Source organism: Mus caroli, unplaced genomic scaffold (genome assembly GCF_978045245.1).
Source record: "Mus caroli unplaced genomic scaffold, Mus_caroli_1 scaffold_2, whole genome shotgun sequence".
NCBI classification, from domain to species: Eukaryota; Metazoa; Chordata; class Mammalia; order Rodentia; family Muridae; genus Mus; species Mus caroli.
Genome location: NW_028227257.1, coordinates 57,923,797 through 57,947,410, shown reverse-complemented (window position 1 = coordinate 57,947,410; position 23,614 = coordinate 57,923,797). Strand labels below are relative to the sequence as shown.

Genomic DNA, 23,614 nt, shown 5'->3' with positions numbered 1-23,614 from the left:
TCCCAGATTGCTGAGAGAGAGGACCACGTGGTGGTTGAGGACATGCAAGGTGAGCCTGAGGCTGGCCCTGCAGGCTGTGAACTTCTGACCACTGGGAGGAGATCCTGCTGGACCTGCAGAGGCAGGCAGGGAGGAGTTCTCAGGGCTGAGAGACTCTCTGATCCTTGAAATCATGGTTCAGATATTTCTGGGATTGGTTTTAGTGATCTGGGCTGGAGGCTGCAGTGATGGCCCTCAACTCCCTCTAACCCTTTAGTGTTTCTTTTTCAGATTTCTGGCCTGGGCCACTGAAGTTTTCCCGTACAGACTACCTGGCCAGCTGCCTGCAGAGGGGCCGGGATCTAGGCCTGCCTTCTTACACCAAAGCCAGGGAGGCACTGGGCCTGTCTCCCATTTCCCACTGGCAGGACATCAACCCTGCACTCTCCAGGAGCAATGGCACTGTGAGGAAGGGTCAGGACCCAGAGGGCTGGGGAGGGGCTGGGCACACTGCCCAAACAGGGGAAGGTGGGTAGTAAACCATGGGTGCCAGAGTCTAACACTTGGTGAGAGGACAAAACTCACACAGGTCACGTTTTTCAGTCTTCGTTTGTTCCTAAGTCAAGGACCTGCAATGTCCACTATAGGATTGTTAAGAATAACAAAATCAATGTCTACCAAGTTAAGTGTGTGGCAAGCAACAGGTAGTTAATACATATTTACTGGACCTGGGCCTTCAGAGTCAAAAGGCAAACCCTGCTGGACTTGGAATCTCTTAACTTGGTGTACAAGTTATAAACTTGTAAAGCCTACATAAACATAGGAATCATGAGAAAAGTCAATAGGAAGTCTTTGGCTTCAGTTAGGTGTCATTGGAAGGAGCCTGGTCAGGTACTTAGGGACAAGTAAAGAACAGGAGGTGTCAAGATGACTCGGCTGGCATTTGCCACCAAGCCTGACAACCCCTGATCCCCTGCAGAATCCTCATGGTGGAAGGGGTAAACTAATTCCTTAAAGTTATCCTCTGGTCTCACATTCACACACACACACACACACACACACACACACACACACACACGCACACACACTTATAGTCACACACACAGTCACACACACACACAAATGTCATAAAAATTAAATTAAAAGCAGAGTAGAAAACTCTGGTAGTGGGGGAGGTGTCAGAGACAAATCCTCACGTGAGACCCCATATCTCTGTCCCAGGACATGGGAGGCAGAGGCAGGAGTACCTCATTTCCAGGCTAGCCTGGTGCAGAGTGAGACTATGCTTCAAAACAAACAACAATGATGGGTAGTCAGATTTTTTAAAAAAATACTCTCACTGTGACCACAAACTGGGAGGGATTTAACTCTAAGGATAAAAGCCTTTTATAATATCATTCCGGCATTCAATCTTTCACAGTCTGACTTGCTTCTCAGGCTCCACATCTCCCATACACTATATGGAGGACTGGCTATTGTTTCTTGTCTTGTGTTGTTTTGTTTTAATTTCATAGAATAGGAATTGGGATCTGTGGAAAGCTTCCTGTAAATGAGTTAACTTACGCAAAGCACTCGGAGCAGTGCCTGGGGTGTAACAAGCACTCTCTAGGAATGAGTTATTTGTTGTTATTGGCCCAGGGGCTAATGTCTGGGATCTGTCTTTCTGCCCAGGACTTGTTGCTGAGAACCTCTCAAACACCCTCTGTTCCAGGTGCTGGAGGCCACAGCTGCCCTGTACAATCAGGACCTGTCTCGGCTGGAGCTACTCCCAGGGGGGCTTCTGGAGAGTCATGGAGACCCTGGACCCCTTTTCAGCACTATTGTCCTTGACCAGTTTGTCAGGCTACGAGATGGTGACCGTTACTGGTTTGAAAACACCAGGAACGGGTGAGGCTTGCCTGGGCTGTGTCTTAGAATCTACTATGACCTGGACCACAGGCCCTCTGCTTGGCCCTCCCTGCCCTCACAGGCCTCAATTCTAGCCCCTCTGGGTCTCTCAAGTGAGAATTTGTCTCTGATGACTCTCCAGGCTGGCAGGCTCTTACAAACAGCTATGGACCAGAGACTCTGTCCCCATGGGATACCTGAGTGTGAGGTCCCAAATCTCTCCTTAACCCTGACAGTTCCTCACCTCTCCTATGTCCAGATTGTTCTCTAAGGAAGAGATCGCAGAGATCCGAAACACTTCCCTACGGGACATTCTAGTGGCTGTCACCAATGTGGACCCCAGTGCCCTACAGCGCAGTGTCTTCTTTTGGCTTGCAGGTATGTTACCTAGATACCTCTGGAGGGGCGTGGGTCCAGGGTCTTGTCCTTTCTCAACTGTAGGCTTGGTTTGATGTGGCTGGATGACCCCTCTAAGTTCTGCCCATGAGAAATTTGATTCTAGGTGCCAGGGTTGCCACATACAGTTTCCCTTTGCACAAGTGTAGTAGATGCTGAATTAGGGGCAGAGCCAACTCTCTTAAAGACCTGAGGGAGACTCTTACATTCAGATGGAACGGGATAGGACTGTGAGTGGCATCCAGAGGGCCAAATGAGGGTAAAGAATATAATATTTCACAGCAGTGCTGACAAAAAGATATAGGGGCAGGGCGGGGTTAGAGATTTTGCAGTTCATGCTGGGACCTGCTTGCTATCCACATAGGCAAATGCCATCATCTTGCTGCAATGACAGGGGTAAACAGCCCCATCCTCTCTAGTTCCCAGAGCACCCTCACCTCCTCTATTAATACCCTCTTCAGTGTCCTTGTGACAGATTGTGGCATAATAGTACTGGATACTCTGACTTCCTCTGCCTCCCCAGGAGACCCCTGTCCACAGCCAAGTCAGCTCAGCGCCAAGGGCCTGCCAGCCTGTGCCCCCCTCTTCATTCGGGACTATTTCGAGGGGAGTGGATTTGGCTTCGGACTCACCATTGGGACCCTTTGCTGTTTCCCCTTAGGTAGGAGAGTAATGGGTTGGCAAGGTGGTGCTATTGAAAGGTGTAGTCTAGGGGGTGTTTTATGCATAACAACAAAACAATGTAGAGTACTGTCTCTCTGGTGAGAAAAGCCTTAGGGAAGGCAAAGGTGTCTGGCTGTAGATAAGTGAACTCCAGGGAGATTTGCTTCCCTGATCTTCTGGGATGCCCCCGGCCTAGCTTGGTCAAGAGTCCATAAGAGTCCCTGGTCTACTGCTGTTTGTGAGAGCCTGCCAGCCTAGGGACCTATCAGAGACAAGTCCTCAGCTGAGAAGCAGAGCTGGGGCAGACTCAGTTTCTGGAACAGAAGCATGGGAAGGTTGTGTGAGGGTGGCCCAGCAGCCTGGTGTGGTGCATCTAGCTTGTGGTTTGAGGAATCTGGATTTAGTTTCTGGCCGGGAAGGGACTTGAGTAATGGAAGCAATGGTGGCTGATATTTTAGACACTACCCAGAGCTTTCCATGGGTGGCAACGTGCTCCCTCCACAGAGCCTCGATATTTGAAAGTTGGGCAGCGGGAGTGAGGGTCAGAAGTTAGGAATAGAAGGAGCTCTTCTGAAGGAAATGAGGGAGTGACTTCTCTCTCTAATGACCACTTTTCCCTGAATATCCCTCTCTACTCTCACACCAGTCAGCCTCCTCAGTGCCTGGATTGTTGCCCGGCTTCGAATGAGGAATTTCAAGAGGCTCCAGAGACAAGACCGACAGAGCATCATGTCGGAGAAGCTTGTAGGGGGAGTGGAAGGTAGGCCATGGGGTAGCCAGGGCGGTGCTGGGAAGGTCATGACTTGGGGCTATGATCCATACCCCCACCCCCAAGTCCAAGGTAAACCTCATTCCCAGGGATGTAGGAAAAGCCAGAGCAGGTTGGGGAAAGCCATGGTAGGCACTGGATCTACAGTTTTCCAAGCTTCAAGGCTCCTCCCAATGATCCTAAATAAATGGAATGTGAGTGAGGAGTAGAAGAGTCATAAGACCCTGCCTCCATCTCAAAGGAATGTGACTCACACGTCCCGAATGGCTTTGCAGCATCCTGTGCTGGAACTGTGCAGGCAACAGGAGTCATTAATGAAGGTCTGAAGTCAAGTAGGATTGGTATCTTGGCTCCAGCGCTGAGGACTAGCTGTTGGACTTTAGGCAGATTTTGTTTTAAATCTCCCTAGACCTGTTTCTTCTTATCTGTAAAGTAGCTATCCTAATGGTGCCTGTGTCTTAAGTTGTGAAGGAATGTAATAACCAATTCAAAGCACTAAAGCGAGCATCCAGCAAACACGCAGGAAATAGTGGCCCTTATTTGCCTTGTGGGTTAGAGGAGCAACAGCACTGTTGAGGAGAGAATGACCCTCAGAGTCTGGGGTTGGTGGGGTCAAGTTGTTGCTGAGACCCTGCCCTGGCCCTCTCTCTCTCCCTATGTGTTCTTCTGCACCCAAGCTGACCCAGCCCCATCTCTTGCTTCCCAGCTTTGGAGTGGCAGGGCCGCAATGAACCCTGCAGGCCAGTGCTTGTGCACTTACAGCCGGGACAGATCCGAGTAGTGGACGGCAGGCTCACTGTGCTCCGGACCATCCAGCTGCGGCCCCCACAGCAAGTCAACCTCATCCTGTCCAGCAACCGTGGACGCCGCACCCTGCTGCTCAAGATCCCCAAGGAGTATGATCTGGTATGGCCCAGCTGGCCTCATCTCAGATGAGGCAGTTAACTAAAGGGAAAGGAGACTAAGCCAGGAGACAGGGGTTTTGGCTTCCAGTCCCCAGATGTGGTACCTGGTAGAGAGATGAATTTGAACGTGTCTGTCCTGTTCTAGATCTGCAGGCTGACACCGTCTCCTCTCACTCTGGTGGCAGCTGGCAGCCTCCTTCTTTGGTTATAAGTCCTAGCCAGGAGTTCCTGGAAGAACCTGGGTCCTCTTCCTTATTCTCTTATTTCAGACTCTAGAGGAGTTCCTTTTTCTTTTTTCCCCACTAATTAATTAATTTATTCACTTTACATACCCAATCACGACTTGGAGGGGAGTTAAACAGGAGGCTGATCGTGTGTTTTGACTACCTGGATCACAGTCCACTCCACCCTCTGCCCCAATTCCTTCCCCAACTCCAACCCCTAGTCCCAGCTATTCTCCAGTATGAAATATGTCTCACTAAAGCACACTTTTCTCTTCTGTAAATGAAGAACAGTTATCTCTTTTGCAAGGCCACACCAATGACCCTTTGTGTGTTCCATGTGAAACACCTGTCCCTGAGAGGCTCTGACATGTTTACCTCTGCTCCTGCTATCTTTGAAGGTTCTGTTGTTTAACATGGAGGAGGAGCGGCAGGCACTGGTGGAAAACGTCAGGGGAGCTCTGAAGGAGAATGGGCTGAGCTTCCAGGAGTGGGAACTGAGGGAGCAGGAGCTGATGAGGGCAGCAGTGACCAGGCAACAACGGGGCCACCTCCTGGAGACCTTCTTCAGGCACCTTTTCTCCCAGGTGTGTACATGGGATCAGATCTGGTGTGTGCGTGTGCGTGCATGTGTGTGTGTGTGTGTGTGTGTGTATGTGTGTGTGTGTGTGTGTGTGTGTGCATCTGTGGTGACATCCTTTCCTATATGAGGCCATGGGGATGATCCTTCAAATCTCAAGGCTTGAATGCTCAGCTGAAAAGTCTGTCCTGATTTAGGTCAAGTCACCAGGAGTTACTGGAGTCCTAGGCCAGAGGCCAGATCTGAAGGTATGGGGGTAGGAGTATGTCCCAACAGATTAGGTTCAGCCACTTGCCTCACAAATCAAAGTGGTTACTCACGGAAATCCAATCAACATAGCCATGTTGGGAAGACAGATGGGATATCTAAACACTGTCTTTGCTGATACTGACAAGTACTTCTGGATTATATAGGGAAAGGGCAGAAGAGAAGGCCTAGAGGCATAGTTAATCAACCTTAGTCAAACCACGGTCTGGTTGGTTAGTATTTCAGTGTCAGATCCGCAAGTTGGCTCCAGTGACTGTGTTACTCCCTGTTACTTAGGGAAACATTCTGGTTCCCATAAGGTGAATTGTTTTGCTTAGGTGGGCAGCTTCGGTTCCTATCATGGAGGTACTGGTTCTGTTTAGAGAGTAATGTCATCACGGGGTGATCTGCCTGCAGGTTCTGCTTGCTGTTCCAAGGTGACTGCAGGTTCATGGCAGCAACTAGAGATTTTCAGGGGTCTGGAGCAGGATGTTAAAGTCTGGTGATAAAATACTTTTGTTACTCTGTTCTTGAAGTCTTCATCCTTGAAAAGGGATGAGATAGATTAGGTAAATTTAGGAGTGATTACCCGATGACATCAGGGAATTTTTGTTTTGCTTTTTCAAAGGGATTTATTTTTAATTATGTCCACATTGGCAAGGGACAAATGAATGTGGGTGCCAGCAGAGGGAAGAGGCTAACACATCCCTCTGGGACTTGAGTGACAGGCAAGAGGTTGTGAATTTCCTGAGAAACCTAATGAGAGTGTTGGGAGCTGAACTTGGATCCCCTTGAAGAGAAGTGTGTGCTCTTAACCCCTAGTCTCTTCAGCCCCTAGTTTCAGGTTTTAGAGAAACACTCATTAAGCAATTGACATGCCTTTGTGCCTGAACTGAGCAGGGAATGAAAGCCCAGAGGAGATACACAAAATAAAGGCACAGAAGCTGAGATTTACTCTGCTTTGAGGAGTCTGTAGGCCCACTTGAGGAGCTGGGGCTCTTTGGCAAAAGTGGTTTTTAAATTCTTCTCATATTTACTTCGAAGATGTCCCAACCCATGTGAACCCTGTCTCCTGATGTAAGACTTCAGGGAGACAATGTGCAGGAAGGCAGCAGGGCAAGCCAGTACCGTGGGGCTCCTGAAAATCATACTTCATCCTTTCTTCAGGGAGTGCACCATGGAGATGTAATGTCTGCCATATGCATTTCTGAGAACTACCAGGAAGATGTGGAAAATTTTGATAGAGGGGGAAATCCCAAGACTGATGTCCACATCTAGTACAAAAATAAATGTAGCCTGGATAGAACGCTACTGTGGAGACAGAAGATTAAATGAGAGTCTGGTGGCACACACCTATAGTTCTACACTGAAAAGGAGAAACACGAGGATCTGGAGTTCAAGTCCAGCCTGGGCTACTGTCTCAAAACCAACGATGTGCGGACATAGTTTAGTGGTAAAGTACTTGCTGGGATGTGTAAGACTCTGGGTTCTATCCCCAGCATGAGGCTCATGGGTAGACATGAATCCAGCAGGCATGCCATACCCAACACATTAATTAATCTGTTGGGATGGTGGTGATAGTTACACAAAGACTGGTACGGGATGAAGATTATAAAAACAATGCAGAAACAAGTGATCTAAGATGTTAGAGAAGAAAAGCTTTCAGTCTGGTGCAAGTTCATGACGGAGGCAAGATTGGCAAGGGCTCAAAGGTGGAAGAGTTTTGGCCCAGGAGAAAGGGGTGAGTAGGATTGAGTACTGAAGAAGAGAGAGAAAGAATGAGTGTCTGAGAAGGAGCAAGGCAATTAGCTGGGAGAGGATTCATACAGGAGACTGTTATCTAATGGGTGTGCACAATGGACTCTGGGTCAGACTTAACTCTTCACCTAATTGAATATGGAGTTTGCCTAAGAAACAAGGGACCCTTGGCTGGTGAGGAGGTCTCCTTGCTTGGGCACAAGTAGAATCTTGGCATCTGCACTCAGGTCAGATTCCATCAGGATGAAGGAAAGACCTTGTTCCGGAAGTTTAATGGACTGTCCGCCATCCCCATGGCTGCCCTGTACTTTCCATTTTGAAATCCTTCCCTGTGCAGCCTCTCTTGCTGATTTCCATCATAACCTCTGAGATAAGTGAGGCCGGTGAGGAAATGAACCCCAGACAAACAAAGGGATGTGCCCGAGGTTATGGTGCACACAGGTGGTAGCGTTGGGACATGAACCCAAGTCTCTTACCTCCCGCCCCAGGCTCTTCCCACTAAAGCACCTTGTCTGAAGTGCAATGCTTGTTTCATGAAAAGACAGTCAGACTTGAACTGAGCAGCTGTTGAGAGGCAGGAAAAACAGGTATTGTGACCTGTGGCCTACCTCCTTCCCTGTGTCTGTTCTCTTGCTAGAGCAGTCCCTGGGTAAGATGGGGGTGGACCATAATAAGAATTCTCCTCTCCAAACTCTTGAGATATAAATCAGACATAAAGGATACACATAGTCTCAGGAACCCCAAAGTGGGGTCTTTGGCTTGTCTGGGAAATATCTGGAAGAGAAAGCGGTCAGCAAACAAGGTCTCTCTTTGATTATCTCTACTTTCCCCCTGGACCCTTTCCTCTGAGAGTCTGAACCCACTGTCAAAGCATATTTGGGACCTCTTGGTTCTAATTCTAAATACTCAGGTTAGGTCAAATATACATACTTGGTTCAGTCAGCTAAGCCAGAGGGCCAGGACTTTGTGGTTTAAATATAATTACCCACAGACTGCTTACGGTGGTGTGCTGGACAAATATCTGCCTCAGAAAGTGGCCCCATCAACCTGTAAGTGAAAGATGCCTCCTCTCTCCCCTACCTCCCACCTCTGGGACTACCTAAATGCAGGTGTTAGACATCAATCAGGCTGATGCAGGGACTCTGCCTCTGGATTCTTCGACCAAAGTGCGTGAGGCCCTGACCTGTGAGCTGAGCAGAGCTGAGTTTGCAGACTCCCTAGGCCTCAAGCCCCAGGACATGTTTGTGGAGTCCATGTTTTCTCTGGCTGACAAGGATGGCAATGGCTACCTGTCCTTCCGGGAGTTCCTGGACATCCTGGTGGTCTTCATGAAAGGTGAGGAAGGAGAAAATAATTGTCCAGAAATGGGGCACTGATGTTGTATTGGAGATAGAGAGCCTGAGGCTAAGTCTTCAACTACGACAGAGGCCTGGCAGTCTAGAAAGGGTTTCTAGAGATTGGGTGGGTCTCTCCTCACAGAACCCTCCTTCTTCCAGGCTCCCCAGAGGAGAAGTCTCGCCTTATGTTCCGAATGTATGACTTTGATGGGAACGGTCTCATTTCCAAGGATGAGTTCATTAGGATGCTAAGGTTGGTTGGTCCAGCAGGCAGGACAGGGACTGCCAGGGAGAGGGGCCATCAATGGGATAGCAGAGGTATAAAGGAGAAGCAGGGGGCATCCTCTTTATCTTTGTAACCAGAGCCTTGTAGAACTAATAGGGGACTTGGGATTCAGCTAGTTGGGACCCCTGTTATGGAGGATCCTGACGTGGATGGCCAGTGCTTGCTTCCAACCCTAGGTCCTTCATCGAGATCTCCAACAACTGCCTGTCCAAAGCCCAGCTGGCTGAGGTGGTTGAGTCTATGTTCCGGGAGTCAGGCTTCCAGGACAAGGAGGAGCTGACCTGGGAGGACTTCCACTTCATGCTGCGGGACCACGACAGTGATCTCCGATTCACACAGCTCTGTGTCAAAGGTGAGGCTGCCTGGTTAGCAGGGCTGATTTATGTGTTGGGTATCATCCCTATATACTTTTAGGAACCCACAGAAACACTTTATTTAAAAAACAAGAAGAAAAATCAATACAATACAAGAGTACATAATATAGCTAATGCAGATTATATTCTCTTTTATACCCATGCAATTATCAAATAACATTGCTAATTTATTTTTATCTGTATGGAGAAAGGAGCCCAAGAAGATGAAAATGCCTTGGGCTTATGAATGTATCCTGGCTGCTGAAGTTGGTGGGATAAGGATAGGTAGAAGACTTTTGTTTGTTTGTTTGCTTGTTTGTTTGTGACAGAGTCTTGCTATGTGCACGGTGGGTAGTCTGGAACTTGCAATGTAGGCTAGGCTAGCCTTGAACTTGTGGTTGTCCTCCTGTCTCTGCCTCTAAATGCTGAAGATAACTGATGTGCGCTACTACACCAAGTCTTCAGTAGATGTTGACTGGATCTGCCCTGCTCCTCCTGGCTCCTGGCCAAAGCCACCCCACCCTTGCATCTCTAAGCTTGCAGCAGGGCGGAAACAATGTTTCTTTGTTACAACTGGATTTGGCCAGACTCCGTTCTCCTCAGCTGGGTTGTGTGGTTCTGGTTTATTTGGGGTTTGGTCCCCCAACTCCCACAGTATCTCCTGGTTATGTGCTTAGTAAATGTTTGCTAAATACATCACAGCCCAACTCCTTTGTCCTTCCTGCTCCTTCTTACCCTGGGTCTGACTCAGGTGGGTGGAGGTCAGGGTCTCAGTGACAAAAGGGACAGATATCAAGCAGGGGGGTCTGTGTGTGGCCTGTTCTGAGCTGTCACGTCTTCATGATTCTTCTCGGGGCGTGTTGAGACAGAACCTAGTCCTTCCCATATTATGAGACAAGTGGGGGCTGGCAGCTTTGCTGAGAGACAGGAGCAAGATGAGCATGATGTGGATAAACTTCTGCATGAGGCTTCCTCTGGCCTGAGGGCGAGGGGAGATGCTGAAGAAGAAAGTTGAGTTTGTAGCTTTTCCTACCAAGCCAAGGCATTGGGTACTTGGGTCTGATGGTGGGCAGAGGCCAGGGAGGCACTAGGAAGTTTCTGCCCTGGGATAACCAGGCAGGGGCTTGAGGATCAAGCCAAAGGCTAACTATGTCTTGATTCACTTTTAATCACTTGTTTTCTTCTGATCTATTTGAGAAAAATTCCACATGACAGAAAAGGCACAAACATATTACAAGCAGCCACTCCCTTTTCATCAGAATCCACTCTTCATCACTATTTCAACACATTTGCTGTTTACTGAAAATTGGAGAGTGGTTATCTGTACTTGGTTCTAAACACTTCATGTTAGAGTGAGAGGTACGGATCAGTGGTTAAGAGCTCTTGTAGAGGACCTAGGTTTAGTTCCCAGTAACCACATGGCAGCTCACAACCATCTGTCACCAAGTTCCAGGGCCTCAGATGTTCTCGTCTGGCCTCCTCTGGCATCAGACGCACATATGCTACACATAAATACATTGATACAAGCACCCACAAACATAAATTTAAAATAAGGCCGGGCGGTGGTGGCGCACGCCTTTAATCCCAGCACTTGGGAGGCAGAGGCAGGCGGATTTCTGAGTTCGAGGCCAGCCTGGTCTACAAAGTGAGTTCCAGGACAGCCAGGGCTATACAGAGAAACCCTGTCTCGAAAAACCAAAAAAAAAAAAAAAAAAAAAAAAAAATTAAAATAAGTAAATCTTTAAGCACTTGAACTCCACATAGATCAGTCTATCATAAGCCAAGATGTCTTTGGTGTTGGCTCAGAACTTAGAAGCCCCTTGGAGGCCCCAGACCTCCTAAGAATTTGCATTTGCAGTTCGACCTTGCTTTGTACAGCTCTGACAGAACAATGAGATGAAGCCTCCAGGGTTTTATTCTGAACATTTTCAAACACAGAATAGAAAGACTTTTCAGTGACCTCCCTTATCGCTATCTATCACTGATAGGTAAGTGCAGTTCCTACGGGGGCCAAGAGCTGAGGCTGGGATCTCTTTTTAGTGGAGCCTTTCTACAGGCTTGGGCATAGGAAAAGGGGGACCCTGTGCAGCGAGCCAGGCTCTCCTAGACTCTGGGCACTGAGCTGTCCCCTAACCAAGCTCTGCAACCCAGGTGTGGAAGTGCCGGAAGTGATCAAGAACCTCTGCCGGCGAGCCTCCTACATCAGCCAGGAGAAGATCTGGTAAGCTCCTGTCTGCATGTATTGGGTAGTTGTCATTTTGCCAAGAATGGCTGAGGTTGCCCCACCACCACCACCACTATCTATTGTAGCACCTTCATGCAAATAGAAAAGGGCCCCACTTCCTCCGAGTGGACAGACACATCCTTCCTCAGGATGAGGAGAAGAAAGCCTGCTGAGTTTCAGCAAAGCTTGTTTCCTGCTTGGGCCAAATGTCCTGTAGAGGACACAGTTATATATGGAGGCCTCAATAGGGACTCATTCTCTCTGTGTCTGCCTATCTGCGGGAATCTTGCTGTCCCATGTGGAGGGTTTTGATCTTTCCCGGACAAAGTTGGTTTGGAGGCAGAGCAGGAGTCAGATGGTACCTTTTGCCTTTCCTTCCTAGCCCTTCGCCCAGAATGAGTGCCCACTGTGCCCGAAACAACATGAAGACTGCGTCATCACCACAGAGACTGCAGTGCCCCATGGACACAGACCCTCCTCAAGAGATTCGACGGAGGTTTGGCAAAAAGTATGCCTGTTGTGCCTCTAAAGTCCATGCATCCCTTCAACAATCCATTGAGTGGTTCAGGGCTCTCGGCTTTACTGGCAGATAAATACTCTCTGCCCCAGAATGCTTTCGTACAGTGAGTCTGGTGCACTGTACTGATGCGTACTGGAATGATAGGAAGGGCAAGGGAAACTCAAGGCTGTTTTCTCCCTCTGCGTGGGAAGTCAGGAGGGTCTTCAATAGATGCCCTGCCCTCATTAGGTTTTTATTGCTAGGATAAAATCATGACTACAAGTAACTTGGGGAGAAAGGGGCTTATTTGGCTTACAGGTTACAATATATCAGAGAGAGGTGGCAAGGCAGGAGCTTGAAGCAGAGACCACAAAGGAACACTGGTTACTGGCTCGCTTCCTCCAGCTTGTTCAGCTACCTTTCTTACACAGCCTAGGCAACCTGCCTAGGGATGGCACTGCCCATGGTGGGTTGGGTCTGCTGACATTAATTAAGGAAAAAAAGAATGTCCCATAAGTATGCCAATCAGATACCAGACGTGGCAAGCTGACTACTAAAGCTAACTGTGACAGGCCTCTTGAGCCTTCTAAAGCCTCACTGTGGGTGCCTAGTAGGAACTACAAACAGGGAGAGGAAGGGACTGTCTGTGAATGAATCCTGGTGTAGATGGAGTGTATCCGCAGAGTTGAAATAACTACTTGGAAGTCAGCCCTCACTTAGACAGTGGGGGCAAAGCCTTCAGGTCTGAACCCTGCTGCAAGAGGGTCCTTCCCAGGCTGTCCCTTGGGGTAGCAGGTTCCCATTGTATTGAGTTTGACAAGCCAAAGGCTACCTCTCTCCTAGGGTAACTTCATTCCAGCCCTTACTGTTCACTGAGGCACACCGAGAGAAGTTTCAACGCAGCCGCCGCCACCAAACGGTGCAGCAGTTCAAGCGCTTTATTGAGAATTACAGGCGCCACATTGGCTGTGTAGCGGTGTTTTACACCATCACTGGGGCGCTCTTCCTGGAGAGAGCCTACTGTGAGTGACACATACCGCAAGTCTGGGGCAGGGAGTTGGATCTATTGTGAGTGACACACATCCCGATGTGGGGTTGGGGTTGGGGGGGAGGGCGAGCTGCAGTAAAGGACAACAGCGTCGCCTACAGCCTCACTGTTTCCTTTCCACAGACTATGCGTTTGTGGCTCACCACAGTGGCATCACCGATACCACACGTGTAGGCATCATCCTGTCCCGGGGCACAGCGGCCAGCATCTCCTTCATGTTCTCTTACATCCTGCTCACCATGTGCCGCAACCTCATCACCTTCTTGCGGGAGACCTTCCTCAACCGCTACATTCCCTTCGATGCTGCCGTGGACTTCCATCGCCTCATTGCCTCCACAGCCATCATCCTCACAGGCAGGGGCTGCTGCTCTGGGCTTTCTCTTGGTGCCTTTTGCCCTTGGTGGCTTCCTCTCCTGTCAGACTCCTCCCACTGTCCTTTGCACCTAACTTTAATGTCGATTTGGATGGCCTTCTCCATAAGGATGGAGTTAGCTGGGCTGTGGGATGAAATGAAGCCCAGGAACCTACCTTTCCCTGAATGGCTTTTCCTGCATTTTCAAGGGCATCCCTGCCCCAACTTCTGACAGTCTACCAAGACTCTAGCACAAGGATACAAATGACTGCTTTCCTAGTTCTTATGCTTTAAAACAGATCTGTGAAAGAAACCAAAGGAATGTGCTTCCAGTGGTATAATTTCAGACTTGTGGCTGTGTTCTTCGTGGGTGGAATGGGGAAGGAGTGGGAGGTTGATTACAGGTCAGCAGCCCAGCCCCCAAAGGTGCTGTTTCAGTCTGCCCTGTTTGTTGTGCACCCTCGCTGGGCTGTCTCTGGGCTCACCACCTTGTCTGGTCTTTCTTAGTCTTACACAGTGCTGGCCACGTAGTGAATGTGTACCTGTTCTCCATCAGTCCGCTGAGTGTCCTCTCTTGCCTCTTCCCTGGCCTCTTCCACGATGATGGGTAAGTGTGTGTCAGGAGTGAATTTCTTGAAGGGAGAGGAGAAATTTACTTGGCCTAGAGGACAGTGTCACTTTCTGGGATAAAGTGACAATGACCAAGCTGAGCCATTGGCAGGAGAGACTGGTGACTAGGCTGTGCTGTTCCTCTGGAAACTCTAGGAGAGGTCCCGGAGAGCTCAGCTCACGCCTTTGCTGTGTCATCTGCACAGGTCAGAGTTCCCTCAGAAGTATTACTGGTGGTTCTTCCAGACTGTGCCAGGTGAGAGACCTTCCCTTCTATCAATGTCTAGGCTTCACTCCAAACTCCAGGCTCTGGGTTCTGTCACTGAACAGCTAAACTTCCTCAACTCTTACAGTGTCCCCGAGGACAGAGGCAGAAAGACTTAGTTTGACTGCATTATAACTCCCTCATCCTTGAGCTAGTTCCTCCCTGGAAAAGGCTTACTGGCCTCCAGTCTGGTTCAGTTCTCAGGCGGCTGGGGAGTAGGTCCCTTTTCATAATACAAATACCTGTCGTGATGTTTGCTTTGAGAAATGCTGTGTCCCGGCTGCATGGAAGAAGGACTTGGCTTTTTATCAAACCAGACATAAGTCCCTACCCACACCGTAAGATTTCTTGACAAAGGTCATGGTGGGGGTGGGTGGGTGGAGAAAGCATATTTCTAGCTTCCTACAATCACCCATTTCAGAACTAATAGCTGTGAATCTATTAAGATTTGTCCTAAACCTATTTATATTTCAGTCTGTACCCTCTTGGGGGTAATGTGTTTTCTATGCACTCCTTTCTGTGAAATGCAGCAGGGTTTTTTTTTTTTTTTTTTTTTTTTTTTGGTAATCCTACTGCTTTGAACTTCAGAGTGTGCTCGCTGACTTTGACACACTGGGATTTGGTGGATAAGACTGTATTTATGCTCCTCTCTCTACTCACAAGTTTACAGGCTGTGGTTCAATCCCCTCTTAACCTTCGCTTCTCCACACATCAGGGCTCTAATCTTCCTAATTACTGTCTCTCTCCTCCTTGATCACTGGAGGCTATTCTGGGTTTCTACACCCCCAACCTGGCTCTAGTATTACCCTCTCTGTACCCTTGGCATGGGATCCTCCATGAAAGAGGATGGAGCTTTCTATCAACTCCAGGCTGGACAAAGAACTCTGGCAATCTGCTAGGTTAGTATGGTCCCATGCACATATTGGTTCAGAGTTCATGTCAAATCCTATGATAATCAGTGGTTGGTGTAGTTTTGACACCATGGGGACAGAGCATGCTATTCCCCATGTCTCATTTAGAGGCTTCTGTGCATTCAATTCATCCAGCACACATTTATACAAAGCCTGCAGTGTGCCAGGCCTGGCAACAGGCAGGAGGATCAGTGGTGAGACAGCCTAGTGTGGTCCTTGTTCTTGAGAACCTGAGGGTCAGGAAAAGGGGTGACACTTTAAAAAAATGTGATGACACAGGTGGAAAGGATTACAGCTATAGACGATGAAGTGGCTCTGTTGAATCAAACGGTACCTATGATCTGGGCATACTTAAGTTCAAGACCACTTTGTCATCCCTCCAGTTCAGACAGGTGTAGAGAGGGACATGACTGAATACCCCAGGACACACCCTCCACACTGCACTGTCCCTCAGTCTTCTGCTTCCTGTCCTCTTCACAGGTCTCACTGGGGTCCTCCTGCTCCTGGCCCTGGCCATCATGTACGTCTTCGCCTCCCACCACTTCCGCCGCCGCAGTTTCCGGGGCTTCTGGCTGACCCATCACCTCTACATTTTTCTCTACATTCTGGTGAGGGGTTCTGGCCGTGGTCCAGGCCTGTGGGGTATACAAAAGACATTCCTTGGGAGGCCATGGAAGCTGGGACATTGGTTTTCCATCCCCTAAGTTATTTCAAGTATCCATTTCTCCACGCCCCTCTACAAAGATGGAAATTATAGAGTGGTGCTCTCCAGTAGGTTGGCCCCATTATGCGGCTCTTGGAAGATGCCCTCCTTTCCATGGGCTTTTTTTTTTTTTTTTTTTTCAGTAGTAGCCCTGCCAGGCTCATCCACATTCCTCACAGACTTCCCCTCACCATTTCTTTCCAGTTCTTCTCTACCTTTGAGTGGCTGGTTTTTGGTTCCATAGTGGACTTCTTGCACCTTAAGGAAGAATTATTCTTTTGGAGGAAGTTTAAAGGGTTCTATTCTGTTCTGATCTCATCTGAGACAGCGTTAGCCGCATCATCCGGCCAAACAACACTTGTAAGGTTAATAAGGTCACTCAAACCACCAGCCAGATTGCTGATAAGATGTACTTTAAGACTCCAACTTGTTAGGTTTCGGATGGAGCAAATGGTTCAAGAGGACGCCGAGATGGGTTACTGGAGGATAAGGAGCTTCTAAGTGTTATCAACACCATGGACAGGCAGACAGACAGAGGTGCAGATGGTCTGGGCTCCAAGGAGAGAGTTCAGGTCCAGATACCAGAGACAGAATGGCTTGGGTCTTTGAAGACAGTCAGAGGCTAGGTGGCAGAGGAAGGGATCTCTTAGACCTTTTGAGGATGGAGGAGGTTTACAGCAAGAACCTGCAGCCAGGAGGAGGCAGAGAGGGGAGCAGAGAACAGATGTGGCATTCCTTTGATGTAGACTCACTTCCCCAGGAGATGTCATGACACTGGCCTGTCAGCTAACTCAGGACTCAGAGACAATGCCTGACAGTATCAGTGAGAGCTGGTCCAAGCAGAGGCTGGGTTCTACTGTTGCTGTTCTTACACTGGCTCCTTCTCAACCCAGGGTCTTCTTTTCTCATGTTTCCTCCCTTCTTCTGATCCTTTCACCTTTCACTGTCTTGTCATCAGCTGATTCACCTCAACTCCCGAGCCAACTCTGACCTGGCTCCCTGTGCTACTACACAGATTGCCCACCTTCCTCAGGTACACAGTACTCTGCAGAGGGCACTGTACCCAGGTCTGAGGCCTTCACTTTTTCTACCTGATGACTGATGGCTTGGCTGCTAGCATTCACAGAGCCTAAGCCCCCATGACTGGCATTTTTATTTCCTAATAGAGCAGCATACAGGGATCTCCTTTGTTCTGAGATGAAGAGTAAGAATGTACCACTGCCTGGGTGTGGCTTGATCCTGTTACCCCACCCCTCTCCTCCCAGATGCAGCTCTGTCTTCACTAATAGCTGGGACACGGACACACACACACACACACACACACACACACACACACACACACACACACAGAGTTTGCCTGTGGCTCAGCACATCCTGATTCTGAAATAACTATCAGGCTTGGCTTAGGATATTTCCTAGAACTGCTGATGTTTATTTCCAAAGAACCGCTCCCTCCTCTGGGAGCTGTGGCTAACTAATCTCCTCCCTTCCCACTAATTTCCTACCTATCCAAAAATGTGTGGATCCCTAGCCTTCTGCCTATTGCTTCTGCTACGAAAATGTTGTTTCTTGTTTCCTGGTGATAAAACTAGAGGGAGATCCTGTAGAGTGGCTAGCTTGATCCACTAAGTCCAAGACTACTTCCTGATTCATTGCTGGTTGTAGACAACACTGGATTGTTGGGCAGCTCTAGCCTGGCAGATTGGGAACCTTTTATATGTGGGGAGGGAGATCGGGGATATAGCAACTATCTTATCACTTATCACAGGGGGTGGAGGAAGGCACTTGGCTCTGGCCAGAAAGGAAAGTTATAAGTAAAAGACCCCAGTATAGAGCAGACCCTGAGAAAGAATGTCTAAGCTGGCAACTCAGAAACTGAACTGCCCCACCATGAAGGAGAGCTTTAAAAATTTGGAACTCTTTCCTGGGGAAGGAATTCCTGAACAAGAGGCCTGATTTCAATGAAACAGATAGCAACCAAGGGTCTCTTCTGTCTTAGCTCTGAGGGAGGCCCAACAGGTGGCAACACTAAACCCCACCTTTAGGAATTTAGGATTTGCTGCAGAAATCAGTGCCACATGCACACCAAACAGAAGGAACTGCTGAGCAGAATGTCCCAACAGTAAGGCCTAGAAAGTCAAGGAGGAAAGTTTTACTTACACTGAACTGGTCAGGGGCGACTTTGAGAGAAAATGGGACTCAGACCACAGCTTTAGAAGAGAGAGCGAAACAGTGACAAGGCTGAGTAGGAACTAAAGAGCAATCCAGGTAGAAGGGCATGCACACCGATGTAGGGTGGGAAACGTGACAGACTATCCAGGGACAAAGGAGACAGGCCTGGGTAGCTGGCGACATGTGGAGGTGGCAGATAAGGCAGAATGGTTATGGCTCATTAGAGCCCATGGGCATGGTGGAGCACAGAAAGACAAGAGCAATGGGTGAGGAAACTAAGCTTGGACCACACCCATGACTGGGGATGACAGTGGAATGGTGGCCAGGAAGGCTGAGGCAGAACCAGAAGAGCACTGTTGCTGAAATAGCTATGAGACACGGAGGTGAGGAGGGGGTCACTAGTGTCACAGGCTACAGAGAAGAAGCAGGCATGACCTTAAAGAAAACCTTGCAGTAGGGGGCTGATAGCACATGCCTACAGTCCCAGCTACTTGGGAGCCTGAAGTAGTACTGTAAGTTCACAGCCTGCTCAGTCTACAGAGTGAGTTCAAGGTTAGCCTAATTGAATCATTAAGGCTTCCTCAAAACAAAAAAGTAAGAAAAGAGCTTGGATGTAGCTCTGTGGTAAACACTAGTCTAGCAAGTGTTTTGTTCTCTAGGCTTAAACCCTAGAGAACAAAAGAGAGGAAGGGAGAGAATCTTATGTAGAGGTGGTTATAGTCTGTCAGGCTCTTTCATTGAAAAGGTAGACTAGCTAGGTGTTCTTAGCCACCAAAAGGTGGGATAAGCAGGACGTCCTCTTCCTGGCCATTACTGAGTACGAAGTGGGTACCCAGCAGGCACTGCGAAGAACCAAAATGATGCTAGCAGAGTCCCCGCCTCCTCAGACCATTCAGGACAATGATAGGCATGGGAACGAGCAAAGGCTGATTATGGATGATGGCAGATCAAGTTAACAAGGAGATGTGATGTGACTGACACAAGGCCGAAGAGGCTCCATTTCTGCTGAAACTTGGGGAGGGGGTGGAAACTGCCATGGGAAGCGCTAGGAGTAGGAAGCCCAGGCTTCGCCTTAGCCCTGTTAAGTGCAAAGATTCAGAACCCAAAAGACTTGTATTTGAGGAACAGGGAGGAAGAACCAGCCAGAAGGGTTCTAGAGGCCAGAGTGCTGCAAGGCCAGAGAGTATAATGGAAGGTTCACTAAGGCTCTTTAGACAGAAGGCATGATGAAAAAGGACTTCAAAGGGTCACATTGGCCAGGTGTGTTGACACAGGCCTGTAAATCCTGCACTCAGAAGGCTGAGGCAGGAGGATCACCACAAGCTCAAGGCCAGCATGGGCTACATCTGAGATCAGCCCTTCCCCCTCCCCAACACACTTGTGAAATACACACAGTAGGTTATCTTACAGAGTCCAGGTGGGAGTCAACTTGGCTATGTCTAGGATGCTAGTATTCCTTTGCCATGCTTTGGAGGATGGCGGTGGCAATGGTTGTTTTAGAGCCTAGATGGTGAGGTGGGGAATAGATGCCCCTGTGGAGAAGTTCATAGGGTCTAATGACAAAGCTGGCCCCACAGTCTGTTGTGTGTACCTCTCGTCTGAGCCATATTCTTTGGTTTGTGCAGCTCATCATACATGGCAGCTTTGCTCTGATCCAGATGCCCCGGTTCCACATCTTCTTCCTGGTCCCTGCAATTATTTATGTGGGGGACAAGCTGGTGAGCCTGAGCCGGAAGAAGGTGGAGATCAGCGTGGTGAAGGCTGAGCTGCTGCCATCAGGTACAAGCCTGGAGGTCATGAGGGAACCAGCTTGGCTACTAAGGCAACTGACCAGGCACAAACAGTGTCTGGACCACTCAAGTCTACTGGCCTTGCCCAGTGAGGGCAGAAGGGGCCTGGAGCCATTGGGAGGAGTAATTCAATGAGAAACGTTCTTTGCTAGATTAGGCCCTGCTTAAGACAGATTGTGGAGGAGACTGGGCCAGGCTTCCTCTTGCCCTGTGCATCCCCCGCTCCTCCTTAAGGCAAGGCTCTATAAGGGAATTTCTACTTGTTAACAGAGCTGAGGTTGGAGGAACTTCTGGAGACCATACTGTTGCTAGGTCCAAGGCAACAGTTTCTTGCATCATCCCTTCCTAGGAGTGACCCACCTGCGGTTCCAGAGGCCCCAGGGCTTTGAGTATAAGTCAGGGCAGTGGGTTCGGATTGCGTGCCTGGCTCTGGGAACCACCGAGTATCACCCTTTCACACTGACTTCTGCACCCCATGAGGACACACTCAGCCTGCACATCCGGGCGGCTGGACCCTGGACCACTCGCCTCAGGGAGATCTACTCACCCCCAACGGGTGACACCTGTGCCAGATACCCAAAGGTGCCCTGACTTCAGATATCTATTCACTCTTCAATTCCCCCAGCATCTCAGGCTCCCCATTGTACCCTCTTCCACAATCCAGAGACTTGCTGTTCCAGAAAAGACACAGATCCAACCCCACCCTGTATTTTTGCTGATGTCATATAACTCCCTACCCCTGCCTACTGTTTCCACTTCTGGCTTCAGAATGATGGCCAAGCTGAATTTAAAAACCACTGCACTCCCTACAGCTGTACCTCGATGGACCGTTTGGAGAGGGCCACCAGGAGTGGCATAAGTTTGAGGTGTCAGTGTTGGTAGGAGGAGGTATTGGAGTCACTCCCTTTGCCTCCATCCTCAAAGACCTGGTTTTCAAGTCATCAGTCAGCTGCCAAGTGTTCTGTAAGAAGGTGAGTACCAACCCCCATTTGCCTAACAATGACTGCATCTCCTGCTTCCATTCTTGTCTCTGATATTTGGGCAAAGGCCAGTCAGTCTGAAACCTGGAGAGGGGCAGTATGTTGGAAAGATGTCAGGGTGTTCTGATGGGCAGAGTTGGTATACTGATGTCCGTAAGGCCCCCACCCCATTTCCAAGAGCTCCTTCATAGGAGTGCCCACATAGGAGTTACTTGTGGGAAGTCTCTCCAGGAAAGGCTCAAGGAAGGTAAAACAAAACAAGCAAGCAACGAAACTACATTCCCTCATCCAGAAGAGGCCAGCCCTTGGAGCACTGGCTGGGAGAGGGAAGGGTGCCTTTGGGGTGGGGCACAAGTAAAACTGGCTTAGGTCTCAGGATCCAGGGGAGGTACCAAGGTAGGACTTGCAGGTGGGTTGGCCCTAGCAACATAGCTAAGGCTTCAGGCCCCCTTTTCTGTAATTCCGACCGAGTGGCAGGTCCTTGCTTGTCTCTCTGGGCCTGGCAAGTGAATCAGGTGTGCTGGAATGTGGCAGGCAGAGGCCCAGCCTATGTGCTGCCTGCACTCAAGAGGGTGCCAGCTCTTCTGTTCCTTCACTTGCGGTACCTGGCTTATCCTCTTGAAAGCTTGAGTTGGCTCCTGCCAGGGAGGCCTCCTTTCTTTTTTTAATCACATTTCAGGCAGCTAAAGATCCCTAGGGTGGCAGCTCTATGAAATGCCTTTCAGCTCAAAAGTTCTGCCTCTAGGCAGCTGCTCACACTAGGATGGGCTTGGCTTGAGGAAGCTGCCTTGGACCTGACAGACCTTCAGCTCAGTGGTGGAAGGCTCTTTGGTGAGATCGCTTCTCACTCCCACCACTCTGTCCAAGGGCAAAATACATCTCTGTATTGAAGCTGGCCCTACTTCCTGTACATTCTATTTCCTAGGTGGTCTAGGGATAGGAACAGACTAGCTGAGGTCAGAATTCCATGTTGAGATCCAGGATCTATAGGGAAGCCAAGCTGAGCTGGCTCTGAGCCCCAGTGTGTGTCCTCAGATCTACTTCATCTGGGTGACAAGAACGCAGCGACAGTTTGAGTGGCTGGCTGACATCATCCGGGAGGTGGAGGAGAATGACCGCCAGGACCTGGTGTCTGTGCACATCTACATTACTCAGCTGGCTGAGAAGTTCGACCTCAGGACCACCATGCTGGTAGGTCAGGGCCAGTCAGGCATGGCAGGAGGGCCACTCCAGGGCCAAGGGTTGGTCCTAGCAATGGCCTTCCTCCTCCATTTCATTCGCCAGTACATCTGTGAGCGGCACTTCCAGAAGGTGCTGAACAGGAGTTTGTTCACGGGCCTGCGCTCCATCACCCACTTTGGTCGCCCTCCCTTTGAGCCCTTTTTCAACTCTCTGCAGGAAGTCCACCCCCAGGTAAGTATACTTCATATCTTAGTTCTCGACTCCTTTGGTCACCCGAGGGCTGAGCAAAGCTCTCAATCCTAGTCTATTAAGGAAACAACTGGTCACCGCTGAGAAGCCATCTCTTGGGAGATTGGAATGTTACAGACTGGAGAAACATAGATGGAGGGCCATCCTAAGGTAGGAAGGAAGGAAGTAATGATGGATGAAGGGAACAGAGATCTGCCAACTTTGAGGCCTAAGTTCATCCACCAAAACAGAGGAGCTCAGTAATAGAAATATTCCTTACTATACAATCAGGGTTATACTCACCATTAATACTAAGCCAGCTCTCCCCCTGGATGTGGAACTAAGTTTTCATCATGAATAGTGAGTGGGCTGGCCACAGATATCACATACACCAAGCTGTCCCTCAATTTGAACATTGACTCAGTTGGTCCTTTTACACTGACCTAGCACTTACAAAATTGAGCTAGACTTACAGTGAGCCAGCCCTCACCATACATGGTACAAAATAAACCTTGAGTGTGAACAATGGATGGCCTTTAACAGGACCATAAAGCTAACCTGCACCAGGAACATGAACCTGGCTACTGTTTTGAATACTGATCCAGCTCTACCAGTAAATATGTTCATCTCTGGCTCTTCCTCCTCCAACAGGTCCGGAAGATTGGAGTATTTAGCTGTGGTCCCCCTGGCATGACTAAGAATGTAGAGAAGGCCTGTCAGCTCATCAACAGGCAGGACAGGACTCATTTCTCTCACCATTATGAGAACTTCTAGGCCTCCTGCCCAGCAACTATGCCCACTACTGCCCTGCTGGGACAGCAGGGGCTTTGGCCTGTGCCTTAACCCAGGACTCTTCATTTCTGGCCACTTCAGCCTTGGCCCTTTCCACCTGCCAACTTGGTCCAGGTAGCCTCGCTCAGGCATCATGTGTGGGCTCAGAGATCTCTAGGGCCAGAATGTGTCTTGAGTTTGTCGAAGGAGCACTGTTTAAGAACTATAGGTTCAGAAGTAGGGGAGCTTTTGGGTTGGGACAAAGTGAGAATTAAGCAAAAACTTGACAGTAGATAACCTGTCAAGTTTGTGTAAGTAACTGAGTTAGAGTGAAAATATGGATGCTGGCGTCTTCGAGTCCTCTTCACTCTGTGTTCTTCCTCTCTTCAAAATGGTTGGGAGATGTCTTAGAGTAGCCAAGGGCAACTTACAGAAACCCTCAGGACCAGCCTAACTGAACAACTGATCTCTCAAAATGTAAAATGTAGTCAGACCTTTCT

The 23,614-nt window shown here is 49.1% G+C and overlaps 1 protein-coding gene across 1 annotated transcript in view; it reads left to right on the top strand.

Moving 5' to 3' along the window:
• Window positions 1-23,276, top strand: part of Duox1 (dual oxidase 1) — a 33,624-nt gene extending 10,348 nt beyond the window's left edge. The window contains exons 11-34 of the mRNA XM_021155881.2: window positions 1-49; window positions 271-443; window positions 1,691-1,866; window positions 2,126-2,244; window positions 2,786-2,923; window positions 3,572-3,685; window positions 4,401-4,600; window positions 5,222-5,407; window positions 8,514-8,739; window positions 8,901-8,994; window positions 9,204-9,379; window positions 11,532-11,601; window positions 11,987-12,112; window positions 12,947-13,125; window positions 13,275-13,505; window positions 14,011-14,110; window positions 14,319-14,368; window positions 15,769-15,896; window positions 19,789-19,942; window positions 20,303-20,535; window positions 20,766-20,924; window positions 21,969-22,124; window positions 22,218-22,346; window positions 22,995-23,276. The exon at window positions 1-49 is cut by the window's left edge and continues 54 nt beyond it. Coding sequence (XP_021011540.1) covers window positions 1-49; window positions 271-443; window positions 1,691-1,866; window positions 2,126-2,244; window positions 2,786-2,923; window positions 3,572-3,685; window positions 4,401-4,600; window positions 5,222-5,407; window positions 8,514-8,739; window positions 8,901-8,994; window positions 9,204-9,379; window positions 11,532-11,601; window positions 11,987-12,112; window positions 12,947-13,125; window positions 13,275-13,505; window positions 14,011-14,110; window positions 14,319-14,368; window positions 15,769-15,896; window positions 19,789-19,942; window positions 20,303-20,535; window positions 20,766-20,924; window positions 21,969-22,124; window positions 22,218-22,346; window positions 22,995-23,117 — 3,489 coding nt within the window. The 3' untranslated portion in view covers window positions 23,118-23,276. The remainder of the gene's footprint in view (window positions 50-270; window positions 444-1,690; window positions 1,867-2,125; window positions 2,245-2,785; window positions 2,924-3,571; window positions 3,686-4,400; window positions 4,601-5,221; window positions 5,408-8,513; window positions 8,740-8,900; window positions 8,995-9,203; window positions 9,380-11,531; window positions 11,602-11,986; window positions 12,113-12,946; window positions 13,126-13,274; window positions 13,506-14,010; window positions 14,111-14,318; window positions 14,369-15,768; window positions 15,897-19,788; window positions 19,943-20,302; window positions 20,536-20,765; window positions 20,925-21,968; window positions 22,125-22,217; window positions 22,347-22,994) is intronic.
• The last annotated feature ends 338 nt before the right edge of the window (window positions 23,277-23,614 follow it).